Source organism: Fringilla coelebs, assembly GCF_963513975.1.
Source record: "Fringilla coelebs genome assembly, chromosome: 30".
In the NCBI taxonomy this organism is placed as follows: Eukaryota; Metazoa; Chordata; class Aves; order Passeriformes; family Fringillidae; genus Fringilla; species Fringilla coelebs.
In genome coordinates this window covers 919,582-935,836 of record NC_140056.1, presented here as the reverse complement: position 1 = coordinate 935,836, position 16,255 = coordinate 919,582, and the positions used below count along the sequence as shown (strand labels likewise).

The window sequence follows — 16,255 nt, the reverse complement described above, 5'->3', positions numbered from 1 at the left end:
CCAGGACGCTCCGCACCGGGCACCTTCGCACCCCCTCCCTGACTTTCAGCCCCCCCCGCGGGTCTCCGAGCCCCCCGACCCCCGGCCGAGCACCCCCGGGCCGGGCTCCGCCGCTCCGCTGGGAGCTCCGGTGGCGGAACCTGCGCCCGGTTCCACCGGGGCCGGCCCCGAGCGGGGCCGGGGGGGGCTCGGGGGCTGCCGGGGGGCTCGGGGGGCTGCCCGGGGGGCGGGCGCACTTGCCGGGACGCGCATCCATCCCGCCGCACTTGCCGGGAGCCGGGGCCGGGCCGCGCCGCCCCCCGGGCCCCCCCCGAGCCGAGGGGCGGGCGGGGGGTGCCCGAGCGCACCGGGCGGCGGCGGGGCCGTTCCCGGGGCTCGGGGGGCCGGCGGCGGCTGGTGCCAAGCCCCTGCCAGAACCTCTTTTGTGCGCCCGCAGCCAATCAAGGCCGCTGACGACACACTTCTCTTGGGGTATAAAACCCCGGGGCCGCCGCTACCGCCGCTTTTTTTCATCCCCCCCCCCCCCTTCGGCCCCCCCCGGGGTCCCCGCTTCCCCGCCCCCGCCGCCGTTACCGCCTTCCCCCCCCTTGCGCGCTGCGGTGGAAGCGGGGCGGGGGGGCGGCCCGGTGGGGAAGGGTTTGCTTATTTTATTTATTTTTTTTTATTTTTTTTTTTCCCCCTCCCTCTTGTTTCTTCTTCTTCTTTTTTTTTTTTTTTCTTTTTTCTTTTTGTTTTTGTTTTTTTTTTTTTTCCTCCCCCCCAACCCCCCACCTCGCTCTCCCGATGTATTTTTTGCTGTCCCCCCCCGGCATGGCCCCGCTGTGGTGGCTGCTGGGCTCGCTGGTGGCCGCGGTGGCGGGGGGGGGGTCGGTGGAGCAGCCCCCCGCCTCCGAGCCCGCCTGCCCCGTGTGCCTGTGGCGGCGGCAGAGCAAAGAGCTGCGGCTGGAGAGCATCAAGTCGCAGATCCTGAGCAAGCTGCGGCTGAAGGAAGCGCCCAACATCACCCGGGAGGTGGTGAAGCAGCTGCTGCCCAAGGCCCCCCCGCTCCAGCAGCTCCTGGACCTCCACGACTTCCAGGGGGACTCGCTGCAGCACGACGAGTACCTGGAGGAGGACGAGTACCACGCCACCACCGAGACCGTCATCAGCATGGCCCAGGAAAGTCAGTGCCGCCCTTTGTTCCGCTGCAAACTTCGCCGGAGGATCCCCCCCTCCCCTGCCCCCGGCCCCCCAGCCCCGGCCCGGAGCCCCCCTCCCCTCCCTCGGCTCCGCTCCCGGTCCCCCGCCGCCCTCCCCGCTCGGCACCGATGTCCCCGCGGGGCGCCCCGTCCTCCCCGAGCCCCCCCCCGGCGCTCCCCGAGCCCTCCCGGGGGTCCCCGAGTCCCTCCCGGGGGTCCCCGAGTCCCTCCCGGGGGTCTCTGAGCTCCCCCCGGGCGCTTCTGGTCCCCCCCCCGGTCCGTGCGGGTCCCGCGGGGACGCTTCGTGTGCGCGGGGACGGGGACAAGGGGACAACGAGGGGACAACGAGGGGACAACGAGGGGACAACGAGGGGACAACGAGGGGACAACGAGGGGACAGGGGGACAGCGCCGGGAACTGGGAGAGGGGACAGGGACTGGGAGAGGGGACAGGGACTGGGAGAGGGGCCCCGTGCTGGGGAGCAGGAGCTGGCACTGGGGACTGGGAGGTGGCACTGGGAGCTGGGAGGTGGCACTGGGAGCTGGGACTGGGAGGTGGCACTGGGGACTGGGAGCTGGGACTGGGAGGTGGCACTGGGAGCTGGTACCAGGAGCTGGGACTGGGACTGGGAGCTGGGAGTTGTTACTGGGAGCTGGGAGTTGTTACTGGGAGCTGGGATTGAGAGGTGGCACTGGGAGCTGGGAGGTGGCACTGGGAGCTGGGAGGTGACACTGGGAGCTGTTACTGGGAGCTGGGAGTTGTTACTGGGAGCTGGGAGTTGTTACTGGGAGCTGGGACTGGGGACCAGGAGCTGGCACAGAGTGCTGGGGTTGGGGACTGGGAGCTGACACTGGGAGCTCAGACTGGGGACTGGGGACACAGAACTGGGACAGGGGACAGGGCACTGGGAGCTGGCAGTGGCACCCAGCCCAGCACCAGCACTGGGAGCGGGCCCTGGGTGCTGGGACCAGGAACTGGGAACTGGGACTGGGAACTGAGACTGGGAACTGGGGACTGAGGACTGGGGACTGGGACTGGGACCGGGACCGGGACTGGGAGGACACTGGGGAGTGGCAACTGGGGACTGGGGACTGGGACTGGGACTGGGATTGGGACTGGGAATTGAGGGCATTGAAACTGGGAACTGAGACTGGGAGATGGGAGCAGGGACTGGGATTGGGACTGGGCACTGGGAGCTGACACAGGGGACTGGACTGGGAACTGGGACTGGGAACTGAGGGGATTGAAACTGGGAAGTGAGACTGGGAGCTGGGAGCAGGGACTGGGACTGGGGACAGGGACTGGGAGCTGAGATTGGGACTGGGAGCCGAGACCTGGGACTGGGAGGATACTGGGGAGCGGCAACTGGGGACTGAGATTGGGAACTGGGACTGGGAGCTGAGAGTGGGGACTGAAACTGGGAACTGAGGCTGGGAACTGGGGACTGGGATTGGGACTGGGACTGGGAGCTGAGAGTGGGGACTGAAACTGGGAACTGGGACTGGGGACTGGGGCTGGGGACTCAGACTGGGGACTGGGGACTGGGGACTGGGACTGGGGACTGGGAACTGGGGACTGGGAGCTGAGAACGAGGACTGAGGACTGGGACTGGGAGCTGGGAACTGAGACTGGGAGCAGGGACTGGGACTGGGACTGGGGACTCAGACTGGAAACTGGGACTGGGAGCAGGGACTGGGACTGGGAGCAGGGACTGGGACTGGGAACTGGGACTGGGAACTGGAACTGGGAGCTGGGAACTGGGACTGGGCGCAGGGACTGGGAACTGGGAACTGGGACTGGGGACTCAGACTGGAAACTGGGACTGGGAGCAGGGACTGGGACTGGGCGCAGGGACTGGGGACTGGGACTGGGGACTCAGACTGGAAACTGGGACTGGGAGCAGGGACTGGGACTGGGTGCAGGGACTGGGAGCAGGGACTGGGACAGGGACTGGGAGCAGGGACTGGGAGCAGGGACTGGGGACTGGGACTGGGAGCAGGGACTGGGACTGGGAGCAGGGACTGGGACTGGGACTGGGAGCAGGGACTGGGGACTGGGCAGTGGCACTGGGGACTGTCACCAGCGCTGGCACCACTGGGCAGTGGCACTGGGGACTGTCACCAGCACTGGCACCGCTCAGCAGTGGCACTGGGGACTGTCACCAGGCACTGGGAGCGGACTGGGGGCACGGGGCAGGTGGCACGGTGACCTCGCTGTCCCCAGGGCGCGTGGCAGGGTGACAGCGCGGTGACAAACAGGGTGACAGCGGGGTGACAGTGAGGTGACAAACAGGGTGACAAACAGAGTGCCAGCAGGGTGACAGCAGGGTGACAAACAGGGTGACAAACAGAGTGCCAGCAGGGTGACAGCAGGGTGACAAACAGGGTGCCAGCAGGGCGATGGTGACATCAGGGTGACGGCAAGGCCACAGCGGGGTGACAGCAGGGTGACAGCAGGGTGACAGCAGGCCGTGCTGGGGACAGGCCAGCGCAGCCAGGGGTCCCCGCTGGGACAGCGGGAGGGGACACGGGGACCCGGCCGCGCCTGGCCCGGCCCCGCCCCCTCCCTGCCTCAGTTTCCCCCGGGATTTCTCCACCTGCTCCCGGCGCGGGACCCCCGGGGCGACCCCCGGGGGGCGCGAGGGGCGAGCGGAAGGGAGGGAGGTGTGAGGCGCTGCCGCCCCCTCCCCGAATTTCCTTCCCAGGCATTAAATGCGCTCGGGCGGCTTTGAAATTTTATTACCCATAAAATTGACGACACGCTGGGGTTTTCCTCCCCGGGCCTCGGGCCCCCCCTCCCCGCCCCTTTCGCAGCTCGGGGGCCCCCCAAAATAAAGGGCAGAGCCCCCTCCTCACCCCCCCCCCACCCCGGGGGTCCCGCGGGCCCGGATGCGCCCCGGGGAGGGGAGGGGAGGGGAGGGGAGGGGAGGGGGGGGCTCCTCTCCGTTATTATTTTGATTTTTTTTTCCCCCTCTCCGCTCGCCTCCCCCGGGCAATTGCGGGGTTTTTATGGTTCCTGAACAGAAGGAGGGGAAGGCGCTTTATGGGCCATAAAGCTCTCGGGTTCCCCCCGGCCGCCCCCCGTCCCCCCTGCCCGGCCCCCACCCCCCCCCCCCCCAGGGGGGGGCCGAGCTGCGGGAGGAGCCGAGAGGGTTAATTGGCTCCGAAACCCCCCGAGGGGCTACCCGTGACCCCCGCGACCCGCGGGGGGTGGGGAGCTTAATGAGGCCCGGGGGGCGGGGGGGGTCCGGGGGGAGCCGCTCAAGGTCAGCGGGACGCGGGGACAGGCGACACGAGGACGTGGCGACACAAGGACGGACGTGGGGACAGCGCCGAGCACCTCGGGGAGGGGGGGGGGGGCCGCGCTCGGGGGGCCCCGAATGCGGGAACAAAGAGCGGGGGGGGGGGGATCCGGGGGCCGCCCCCCGCCCGGCACAGGCCCAGCTGTGCCCGGTGTCCCGGTAACCTTTATCCCCCGTTGCCACAGCGACGGGACGAGCATCCTGGCACGGCGGCCGGCGGGGCACGGCCCCCCCGGCGGACCCCCCCTCACCGCGCCCGGTGTCCCCCGGGATGGGCAGCGAGGCCCCGGGGCCGCCGCGGGGACAGCGGGGTCCCCGAGGAGGGGCTTCGGTGGCTCTCGGGACCGGCCCCGGTGGCTCCCGGAGCCCCCCCGGCCCCGCTCCCCCGGGTGTCACCGCGCACCGGGTGACAAAACCCCCCCGAGCTGCTGTGGGGGGGGTGAGTGGGGGGTCCCCGCGGCCCCCAGCCCCATTTGCGAGCTGGCCCGGGGAGGGGAGGCGACATTGCCGGTGTCGTGACCCCCGCGGGGCCGGCGCGGCAAATGGCCCCGCGCTGCAGCTGGGCGCTATTAAACCTGACCGGGGCGGCGGGGGGGCAAATTCCCAGCTCAATTCGACACAGATGTGGGGCCGGCCCGCGGGGGGATCCCCGCAGCTGGGGGATGCTCGGGGGGGTGTCACCTCCCGGGTTTGGGGGGGCTCTCTCCGCCCCCCGAGGTGAGGGGGATGCGGCGCTCCGGGATCCCCGGGGAGGGAGGGAGGGAGGGCGGCCCCGAGCAGGTGCTGCGGGCTCGGAGCCCCCCGCCCCACACAGGCCGGGACCCCCCCGCGGGGGGAGCTCGCTCGGGGCCGCTCCCGAGCCCCCCGGGGCCGGGGGTCAGGGGGCGAGCGGGGACCTCCGAACGGGCGACCCCCGGGGCGGCCTCTGACCCGACCTTCACCCCGGGGAGGGGCTGCCCCGACCCCGCGCGGCTCGGGGGTCCCGCAGCGGGGCCGGGGGGGCCCGGAGGGCGGCTCGGGGGTCCCAGAGTGCGGTTCAGGGGTCCCAGAAAGGCTCTCGGCTCCCGGTGCGGGGCCGGGGGGGGATCCCCGAGACGGGCTCAGGGGTCCCGGAGTGGCTTTGGGGGATCCCCGAGAGGGTCTCAGCTCCCGGTGTGGGGCCGGTGAGGATCCCCAAGACGGGTTCGGGGGTCCCGGAGCGGCTCTGGGGGATCCCTGAGAGGGTCTCAGCTCCCGGTGCGGCACCGGGGGGGGATCCCCGAGACGGGCTCGGGGGTCCCGGAGCGGCTTTGGGGGATCCCCGAGAGGGTCTCAGCTCCCGGTGCGGGTCCGGGGGTGGATCCCCGAGATGGGTTCGGGGTTCCCGGAGCGGCTCTGGGGGATCCCTGAGAGGGTCTCAGCTCGGGGGGGATCCCCGAGACGGGCTCGGGGGTCCCGGAGCAGCTCTGGGGGATCCCCGAGAGGGTCTCAGCTCGGGGGGGATCCCCGAGACGGGCTCGGGGGTCCCGGAGCGGCTCTGGGGGATCCCCGAGAGAGTCTCAGCTCCCGGTGCGGCACCGGGGGGATCCCCGAGACGGGTTCGGGGGTCCCGCAGCGGCTCTGGGGGATCCCCGGGAGGCTCTCATCTCCCGGTGCAGCACCGGGGGGATCCCACAACGACTCCCGGCCGTCCCGTAGCGCGGCGGGGGGGGGTCCCACCGAGAGTCCCGAGTCCCACCCTGACCCCTCCTCTCCCTCCTCACCCCGCAGCGGACCCGGTGGTGCAGATCGAGGGCAACCCGCACTGCTGCTTCTTCAACTTCAGCCCCAAGATCATGTTCACCAAGGTGGTGAAGGCGCAGCTCTGGGTGTACCTGCGGCCGGTGCAGCACACCTCCACCGTGTACCTGCAGATCCTGCGCCTCAAGCCCGTCACGGACGAGGGCAGCCGCCACATCCGCATCCGCTCGCTCAAGATCGAGCTCAACTCGCGCTCGGGTCACTGGCAGAGCATCGACTTCAAGCACGTCCTGCAGAACTGGTTCAAGCAGCCGCACAACAATTGGGGCATCGAGATCAACGCCTTCGACCCCAACGGCAACGACCTGGCTGTCACCTCGCTGGGGCCCGGCGCCGAGGGGCTGGTGGGTGGCACTGGGGACACGGGGGGATCAGGGTGTCCCCAGAGGGGCTCTGGGTGGGTGGCACTGTCCCCAGGCTCAGGGTGTCCCCAGAGGGGCTCTGGATGGGTGGCACTGCCCCCAGGCTCAGGGTGTCCCCAGAGTGGCAGTGAATGGGTGGCACTGTCCCCAGGCTCAGGGTGTCCCCAGAGTGGCTCTGGGTGGGTGGCACTGTCCCCAGGCTCAGGGTGTCCCCAGAGTGACAGTGAATGGGTGGCACTGTCCCCAGGCTCAGGGTGTCCCCAGAGGATTTGATGGGTGGCACTGCCCCCAGGCTCAGGGTGTCCCCAGAGTGGCAGTGAATGGGTGGCACTGTCCCCAGGCTCAGGGTGTCCCCAGAGTGACATTGGATGGGTGGCACTGTCCCCAGGCTCAGGGTGTCCCCAGAGGGGCTCTGGGTGGGTGCTGGGATGGGGCTGGGGGACAGTGACAGCTCCAAGGGGTGGTGGCAGTTTAGGGATGTGATCACAGGTCGTGGGGACAGTGACAGCTCAGAGGGGCTGGGGACACCTCGATAGGAGTGATGACAGCTCCACGGGGCTGGTGGCACCTCCAGGGCATGCCACCACCCCCTGGCACAGCGCAGCCAGGCTGGGGGCAGCAGGGTGCAGGGGGGTGGTGTGTCACCATTGTCCTCACCACTGTCCCCTGTGTCCCCTCACCACTGTCCTGTGTCCCTCACTGCTGTCCCCTCACGGCTCTGTCCCTTCACCACTGTCCATGTCCCCTCACGTCTGTCCCCTCCCTGCTGTCCCCGTGTCCCCTCACCCCTGTCCCTGTCCCCTCGTGGCTGTCCCACTGCTGTCCTCTCCTGGCTGTCCCTGTCCCCTTACCCTTATCCCTCATGTCCCCTCCCCGCTGTCCCCGTGTCCCTTCCCGGCTGTCTCTGGCCCCTCACCACTGTCCCTGTCCCCTCACCACTGTTCCTGTCCCCTCCCGCCTGTCCCTGTCCCCTCACCACTGTCCCTGTCCCCTCACCACTGTTCCTGTCCCCTCCGCTCTGTCCCTGTCCCCTCACCACTGTTCCTGTCCCCTCCGCTCTGTCCCTGTCCCCTCACCACTGTCCCTGTCCCCTCCCGCCTGTCCCCCCCGCTGTCCCCGTGTCCCCTCCGCTCTGTCCCTGTCCCCTCACCACTGTTCCTGTCCCCTCCCGCCTGTCCCTGTCCCCTCACCACTGTCCCTGTCCCCTCCCGCCTGTCCCCCCCGCTGTCCCCGTGTCCCCTCCGCTCTGTCCCTGTCCCCTCACCACTGTCCCTGTCCCCTCCCGCTGTCCCTGTCCCCTCCCGCTGTCCCTGTCCCCTCCGCTCCTTCCCTGTCCCCTCTCCACTGTCCCTGTCCCCTCCCGGCTGTCCCTGTCCCCTCCCGCCTGTCCCCCCCGCTGTCCCCGTGTCCCATCCCCGCTGTCCCCGTGTCCCATCCCCGCTGTCCCCGCTGTCCCCGTGTCCCATCCCCGCTGTCCCCGTGTCCCATCCCCGCTGTCCCCGTGTCCCATCCCGCTGTCCCCGTGTCCCCCCCCGCTGTCCCCATGTCCCATCCCCGCTGTCCCCGTGTCCCATTCCCGCTGTCCCCGCTGTCCCCTCCCGCCTGTCCCCCCCGCTGTCCCCGTGTCCCCCCCGCTGTCCCTGTCCCCCCCGCTGTCCCCGCGTCCCCCCCGCTCCGTCGCCGTCCCCAGCACCCCTTCATGGAGCTGCGCGTCCTGGAGAACAACAAACGCTCGCGGCGGAACCTGGGGCTGGACTGCGACGAGCACTCCACGGAGTCGCGCTGCTGCCGCTACCCGCTCACCGTGGACTTCGAGGCGTTCGGCTGGGACTGGATCATCGCCCCCAAGCGCTACAAGGCCAACTACTGCTCGGGCCAGTGCGAGTACATGTTCATGCAGAAGTACCCGCACACGCACCTGGTGCAGCAGGCCAACCCGCGCGGCTCGGCCGGGCCCTGCTGCACGCCCACCAAGATGTCCCCCATCAACATGCTCTACTTCAACGACAAGCAGCAGATCATCTACGGCAAGATCCCCGGCATGGTGGTGGATCGCTGCGGCTGCTCCTAGAGCCGCGCTGCCTCCCTCCTTCCCCTCCGAGCAAGCCCCCTCCGCCCCCCGCGGGCTCCTCAGCTGGTTTTTTATTTTTTTTTTTTTTTCCGCTCTTTTTTTTTTTTTTTTTTTTTTTTTGCTTTTTTTTGGATTTTTTGTTGTTGTCGTTGTTGGTTCGGGGCGGGGCGGGAAGCGCAAAGTGACGAAGGCCAAGCGTTGAAATGGGTTTGGATGGCGGAGGGGAGAGGAAGAGAAGGGCGCGGAGCAGCGGCGCCGCGATCCCACGCGCATTGTGCAATAAAGCGACCGGACGGAGAAGGGAAGGGGGCGGCCGGGACCCCCACGCCGCGGTGGCGACACGGGGACACCGCGGGGACACGGCCCCGGGTGGCGGCTCCCCCGGGCCAGCCCAGCCCAGCGGGGAGAGCAGCAGGACGAGGAGGAGGAGGATGAGGAGGAGGAAGAGCGAGCGCACCCCGCGTCTCCCCGCGCTCCTGGAGCAGCGCTGGGGACACCGCTGGTGACACCGCTGGTGACACCCGGGGAGGGGGGGTGACCTCGCTGCGGCCGCGGGACCCCCGGCACCGGGAGGACACCGCCTCCCTTCTTTAATTTATTTATTTATTAATCGCCCTCCCGGCCGGCGCTCGCCCCGCTCCCTCCCCTGGCGGCCGGGGCCGGCTCCGGAGGGGCCGCTCCGGCCCGGAGACCCCCGGGGACCCCCGGGCAGGGACGGCGGAGGGGCCGGAGCCTCCGCCCGGGCTTTGGCTCCAGCCCTGGCACCGGCCCCGGGGCCGCGGCGCTCCGCCGGGGGGTGAGGGCGGCCCGGGGGTCACCCGGAGGCGACACCAGAATTGTTGGGAGGCTCCGGCTGGGGCCGAAATTCCGCTTACGCCGCACATTCGCCTCGCGCTGCCCTCGGAGGGTTTTGGTTTTTTTTTTTTTGTTTTTGTTTTTCTTTGGGTTGTTTTTTTTTTGTTTCTTTTCTGTTGTTTGCGTTCGTTTCACGTGAGAACGAACCCCCCGCGTCTCCCGAGGCTCCGCCGCGGCTCCTGCGGTTCCCTCTCGGTCCCGAGCGATGCGGGCGGGACCGGAGGAGGCTCCGGCAGGGGGAGAAGCCCCCGCGGCCCCCGCGGCCCCCCAGCACTTATCCCCCGGCCCCGCACCCGCGCAGCACTTAGGGGCGCTCCGGGGCCACTCGGGACCTTTAGCACTTGTCGCCGGCTCCGCGACAGCCCCGCCGAGCCCCGCCGAGCCCCGCAGCGCTTCCGGGGCCGCCGCCCCCCCGGGCCCCCCCTCCTGGCGCCGCAGCACTTAAGGGGCCCCTGGTGCCAGGCCGGTGCCACCGCCCGGTGTCACCGCCCGGTGTCACCGCCCTGGTGGCGCCGGCGGGGGCCGGAGCGAGGGGACGGGGATGGGGACGGCCAGGAAGGGGAGGGGAGGGGAGGGAGGGGTCCCGCAGCCCCCCCGGGAGGGGCACGGCCCGGCCCGGTGCCCGCCAGCCCCCGTGGGGACCCCCAACCCCTCGTGGGGACCGCCAGCCCCTCGTGGGGACCGCCAGCCCCCGTGGGGACCGCCAGCCCCCGTGGGGACCCCCAACCCCCGTGGGGACCGCCAGCCCCGGCCGGGGGTGCCAGTCGGGGGTCGGGGGTCGGGGGTCGGGGCAGCCCCGGGGGTGCCCGGGGGGCTCCGGGGCTGGCGGGGGCAGGGGACACCCCCGTGCCCAGCGCTGCCCCACCGGGAAAGGTCCAGAACCGCTGGGAAGGGACTGGGATGGACTGGGACGGACTGGGATGGACTGGGAGGGGTCCTGGAGCCCCGAAAGCCCCCGCGAGGCCCCGCGGCTGCCACAGGCAGGTGGCACGAAGGGGACAGGACGGGGAGGGCGGGCACTGGGACCAGTTACCCCCGGGCACTGGGACCAGTTAGAGCTGGGCACTGGGACCCACCGGCTCCAGGCACTGGGACCAGTAAAAGCTGGAAACTGGGACCAGTTACCTCTGGGCACTGCACCAGTCACCCCAGAGGGCAGCACTGGTCCCAGTACCCAGGGGTAACTGGTCCCAGTGTCCAGCTCTAACTGGTCCCAGGGACTGGGGGTAACTGGTCCCAGTACCCAAGACTGACTGGTCCCAGTGCCCAGGACCAACTGGTCCCAGTGTCCAGCTCTAACTGGTCCCAGTGCCTGGGGGTAACTGGTCCCAGTGCCCAGGACCAGTGTCCAGCTCTAACTGGTTCCAGTGTCCGGCCCTGAACTGGTCCCAGTACCCAGCTCTAACTGGTCCCAGTACCCAGCTCTCACTGGTCCCAGTACCCAGTTCTAACTGGTCCCAGTGCCCAGCTCTAACTGGTCCCAGCACCCAGCTCTAACTGGTCCCAGTACCCAGCTCTAACTGGTCCCAGTGTCCAGCTCTAACTGGTCCCAGCACCCAGTTCTGACTGGTCCCAGTGCCCAGCTCTAACTGGTCCCAGTGCCCAGCTCTAACTGGTCCCAGTTGCCGGGACCGACTGGTGCCACAGGCAGGGGGTGGCGGGGGCGGGGCGGCCCCCCGAGTATATTATTATTCTAATTATTCTAATTATTCTAATTATTTCGCGCTCTCGGGCTGTGCGTGACGTCTTAGGTTCCTTTTCTGTTGGTCCGTTCGTTGTTTTTGTCCCTCGTTCTGTCGCTCCGGGGGGACCCGGGGGGGTCCCGGGGGGGGTCCCGGGGGAGGGGGGGGCGGGGCCGAACTCAGCACTTGAACAGCAAAAATATAAAAAAGAAAGAATAAAAAAAAAATTCCCAAAAAAAGCCGAAATTAAAAACTTTTTCTTTTTAAAAAAATAGAGAAATAATCTGAGAGTTCCGAGGTTTCAGCTCCACCCCCGGCGCTCTGGGGGTGGCCATGTCCCCTTTGTCACCTTTGTCACCTCCGGGGGGGGGAGGGGGGGAAGGATTTGGGCTCTGGAAGGTTCCAGAAGGGACCTTGGGGGTGACACTGGGGACAGAGGGGACAGGGGACACCCCACAGTCCCAGGGTGGCACAGGGACAACGCCCCCACTGCTGACCCCTGGGTCCTTGGGGACACCCAGGACAGGGCTGGGGACATTCAGGACGGGGCTGGGGACATTCGAGATGGGGTTGGGGACACCCAGGACAGGGCTGGGGACACCCAGGACGGGGCTGGGGACACTCAGGACAGGGCTGGGGACACTCAGGACAGGGCTGGGGACACCCAGGACAGGGTTGGGGACACTCAGGACAGGGCTGGGGACATTCAAGATGGGGCTGGGGACACCCAGGACAGGGTTGGGGACATTCAAGATGGGGCTGGGGACACTCAGGACAGGGTTGGGGACACCCAGGACAGGGCTGGGGACACTCAGGATGGGGTTGGGGACATTCGAGATGGGGTTGGGGACACTCAGGACACGGCTGGGGACACCCAGGACAGGGCTGGGGACATTCAGGACAGGGTTGGGGACATTCAGGACAGGGTTGGGGACACCCAGGACGGGGCTGGGGACACCCAGGACGGGGCTGGGGACACCCAGGACAGGGTTGGGGACACTCAGGGTCCTGGCCCAGCTCCTGGCTGTAAAATGGGATTTTTTAAAGGGGATTTTTAATGGAGGATTTTTAATTTTTAATGGGGAATTTTAGGGGAGGATTTGAATGGGATTTTTAATGGGGGATTTTGAATGGGGGAGGATTTGAAGGGGGGAATTTGAGGGGGAATTTGAGGGGGATTTTTGAATGGGGGATTTTAATGGGGGAGGGTTTGAAGGGGGGATCTTAAAGGAGAATTTGAGGGGGGATTTTGAATGGGGGAGGGTTTGAAGGGGGGGGATTTTGAAGGGGAATTTGAGGGGGATTTTGAGGGGGAATTTGAGGGGGATTTTGAAGGGGGGATTTTGAAGGAGAATTTGAGGGGGAATTTGAGGGGGATTTTGAAGGGGAATTTGAGGGGGATTTGAGGGGGGATTTTAATGGGGGAGGATTTGAGGGGGGATTTTGAGGGGGGTTTTGAGGGGGGATTTTACGAGCGGCCCCAGGAGCCGGCCCGGCCCGGGGCTGTTTTATGGAGCCTCATTAGGGCTGCAGCTATGCCGGGAATGTCCCCGGCTAATTAGGGCCGAGGGGACGGGGAGGTGCCACCGCGGGGCGGGGGTGTCACCAGGGATGGGGACAGCGTGGGCAGGGGGTGTCACCAGGGATGGGGACAGGGTGGGCAGGGGGTGTCACCAGGGATGGGGACAGGGTGGGCAGGGGGTGTCACCAGGGATGGGGACAGGGCGGGCAGGGGGTGTCACCAGGGATGGGGACAGGGTGGGCAGGGGGTGTCACCAGGGATGGGGACAGGGTGGGCAGGGGGTGTCACCAGGGATGGGGACAGCGTGGGCAGGGGGTGTCACCAGGGATGGGGACACGGTGGGCAGTGACCCCCCAGTGTCCAAGCGAGGCCTGGACACGAGGACGTGGCTCCAGCCGGACCTGCCGGGTTGGTGGCCCTGTGGCCACTGGCTGTGTCCCCTCTGTCCCCTCTGTCCAGCATGGCCACATCCCTTCTGTCCCCTCTGGCCATGTCCCCCCTGTCCACCTTGGCCCTGTCCCCTCTGTCCATGTCCCCCCTGTCCAGCCTGTCTGTGTCCCTCGGTCCACTCTGGCCATGTCCCCTCTGTCCCCTCTGTCCATGTCCTCTCTGTCCAGCCTGGCCATGTCCCTCTGTCCACCTGTCCTTGTCCCCTCTGTCCCCGTCCCCTCTGTCCCCGTCCCCTCTGTCCAGCCTGGCCAGGTCCTCTCTGTCCATGTCCCCTCTGGCCATGTCCCCTCTGGCTGTGTCCCTCTGTCCCCTCTGGCTGTGTCCCTCTGTCCAGCCTGGCCCTGTCCCTCTGTCCCCTCTGGCTGTGTCCCCTCTGTCCGTGTCCCCTCTGTCCCCTTCTGTCCGTGTCCCTCTGTCCCCTCTGTCTGGATCCTCCAGGACACCCCCAAGGCCTCCCCAGCCCCTCCCCATGCAGGCCAGGTCACCTGTGAGTGACCAGAGTGACCAGAGTGACCAGAGTGACCAGAGTGACCCCTGGCCCTGTCCCTGTGCCCCGAGGCCGAGCCCTGGGGTGACCCTGAGTGGCCCCATGGGGACAGGGGGCACTGGGGCCGTGCCAGGGCCGGGGGGCACAGGGGGGGTTTGGTTTTCATTTCTCTGCTCGGAGGATTTCCAGAAGTTCTCATTTGTTCCCATTCCCAGCCCCATTCCCAGCCGTGTCCCCGTTCCCATCCCCTTTTCCCATTCCCTGATCCCATCCCCGTTCCCTGCCCCGATTCCATTCCTGTTCCCCACCCCATTCCCGTTCCCCCATTCCTGTTCCTGGCCCCATTCCCGTTCCCGTGCCCCAGTCCCTGCCCCATTTCCCTTTTCACATTCCCCTTTTCCCTTTCCCCATCCCCTTTTTCCCTTTCCCATTGCCATTTTCCCATTCCCCTTTCCATTCCCTTTCCTGTTCCTTTCCCCATCCCCTTTTTCCCATTCCCCCTTTTCCCTTTCCCCACTCCCTTTTTCCCATTCCCATCCCCTTTTTCCCTTTCCCCCTTCCCCTTTTTCCCATTCCCACTCCCTTTTTCCATTCTCTTTTTCCCTTTTCCCCCTTCCCCTTTTCCCCATTCCCTTTTTCCCTTTCCCCTTACCATTCCTTTTCCCAGTCCTTTTCCCCTTTCCCCTTTTTCCCATTCCCACACCCTTTTTCCCCATCCCCTTTTTCCCTCTCCCCATCCCCTTTTCCCTTTCCCCTTTCCCTTTTCCCCTTTCCCCATCCCCTTTTTCCTTTTCCCCCTTTCCCCTCTCCCCATCCCTTTTCCCATTCCCCTTTCCCATTTCCATCCCCTTTTTCCCTTTCCCCTTTTTCCCATCCCCTTTTCCCTTTCCCCTTTCCCATTTTCCCATTCCCTTTTTCCCGTTCCCCATTCCCATCCCCTTTTCCCGTTCCCCTTTTCCCATTCCCTTTTTCCCATTCCCCTTTTTCCCTTTCCCTTTTTCCCTTTCCCATTTTCCCCTTTTCCCGTTCCCCGCTCCCGGCCCCGCTCCCCCTGACCTAATTCGGAGCCCCCGGGGACACAAATGAGGCCCGGGGACATCCGGGGCCACCCACGGCGCCGGCGACATCGGCGCTAATGAACGCAATTAACGCAATTAACGCCGGGAACGCGGCCGCGGGGCTTGGCCGCGCTCCGCCCGCCTGGCCCGGGGCCACCGAGAGCGGCGGGAGGCGACGGCGGGGAAACGGGAATTCCTGGAAAACCTCGGGAATTCCCGGAAAATGCCGGGGGAACCTTGGGAAAAGCTGGATTCAACCCCAGGAATTCCTGGAAAACCTCGGGAATTCCCGGAAAATGCCGGGGGAACCTTGGGAAAAGCTGGATTCAACCCCAGGAATTCCTGGAAAACCTCGGGAGCGCCTGGAAAACCTCGGGAATTCCCGGAAAATGTCGGGGGAACCTTGGGAAAAGCTGGATTTAATACCAGGAATTCCCGGAAAATGCCGGGGGAACCTTGGGAAAAGCTGGATTCAACCCCAGGAATTCCTGGAAAATGCCAGGGAACCTTGGGAAAAACTGGATTTAATACCAGGAATTCCTGGAAAACCTCGGGAATTCCCGGAAAATGCCGGGGGAACCTTGGGAAAAGCTGGATTTAATACCAGGAATTCCTGGAAAACCTCGGGAGCGGCTGGAAAACCTCGGGAATTCCCGGAAAATGTCGGGGGAACCTTGGGAAAAGCTGGATTCAACCCCAGGAGTTCCTGGAAAATGCCGGGAAAACCTTGGGAAAACCTGGGTTTAACCCCAGGAATTCCTGGAAAACCTCGGGAATTCCCAGAAAATGCCGGGGGAACCTTGGGAAAACCTGGGTTTAACCCCAGGAATTCCTGGAAAACCTCAGGAAAAGCTTGGGAAAAGCTGGATTTAACCCCAGGAATTCCTGGAAAATGCCTGGAAAAGCTTGGGAAAACCTTGGGAAAAACTGGATTTAACCCCAGGATAAACTTGAGAAAAGCTGGATTCAACCCCAAGAATTCCTGGAAAATCCCAAGAAAAGCTGGGTTTAACCCCAGGAATTCCTGGAAAACCTCAGGAAAACCTTGGGAAAAACTGGATTTAACCCCAGGAATTCCTGGATAATCTCAGGAACACCTGGAAACCCCTTGGAATTCTTGGAAAACCTTGGGAAAAGCTGGGATTAACCCCAGGAATTCCTGGAAAATCCCAGGAAAAACTGGGTTTAACCCCAGGAATTCCTGGAAAACCTCAGGAAAACCTTGGGAAAAGCTGGATTTAACCCCAGGATAAGCTTGAGAAAAACTGGATTTAACCCCAGGAATTCCTGGATAATCTCAGGAACACCTGGAAACCCCTCGGAATTCTTGGAAAACCTTGGGAAAAGCTGGATTCAACCCCAGGAATTCCTGGAAAATTCCAGGAAAACCTTGGGAAAAGCTGGATTTAACCCCAGGAATTCCTGGAAAACCTCAGGAATACTCCAGGAATTCCCACAGTTCCAGCCCTGCATGCAAAGCCCTGGAATAAAAAAAGGGATTTCCTTGGAA

General features: G+C 65.8%; 1 protein-coding gene across 1 annotated transcript; it reads left to right on the top strand.

The window, feature by feature from the left end:
• Window positions 1-448: 448 nt before the first annotated feature.
• Window positions 449-8,691, top strand: GDF11 (growth differentiation factor 11; the record flags this gene model as incomplete). The annotated part of the gene is made up of 3 exons (XM_084223431.1): window positions 449-1,162; window positions 6,229-6,602; window positions 8,311-8,691. Exons 1-3 carry the CDS (start codon window positions 784-786, stop codon window positions 8,689-8,691), a joined length of 1,134 nt encoding a protein of 377 aa, XP_084079557.1. The 5' UTR covers window positions 449-783.
• Window positions 8,692-16,255: the final 7,564 nt, after the last annotated feature.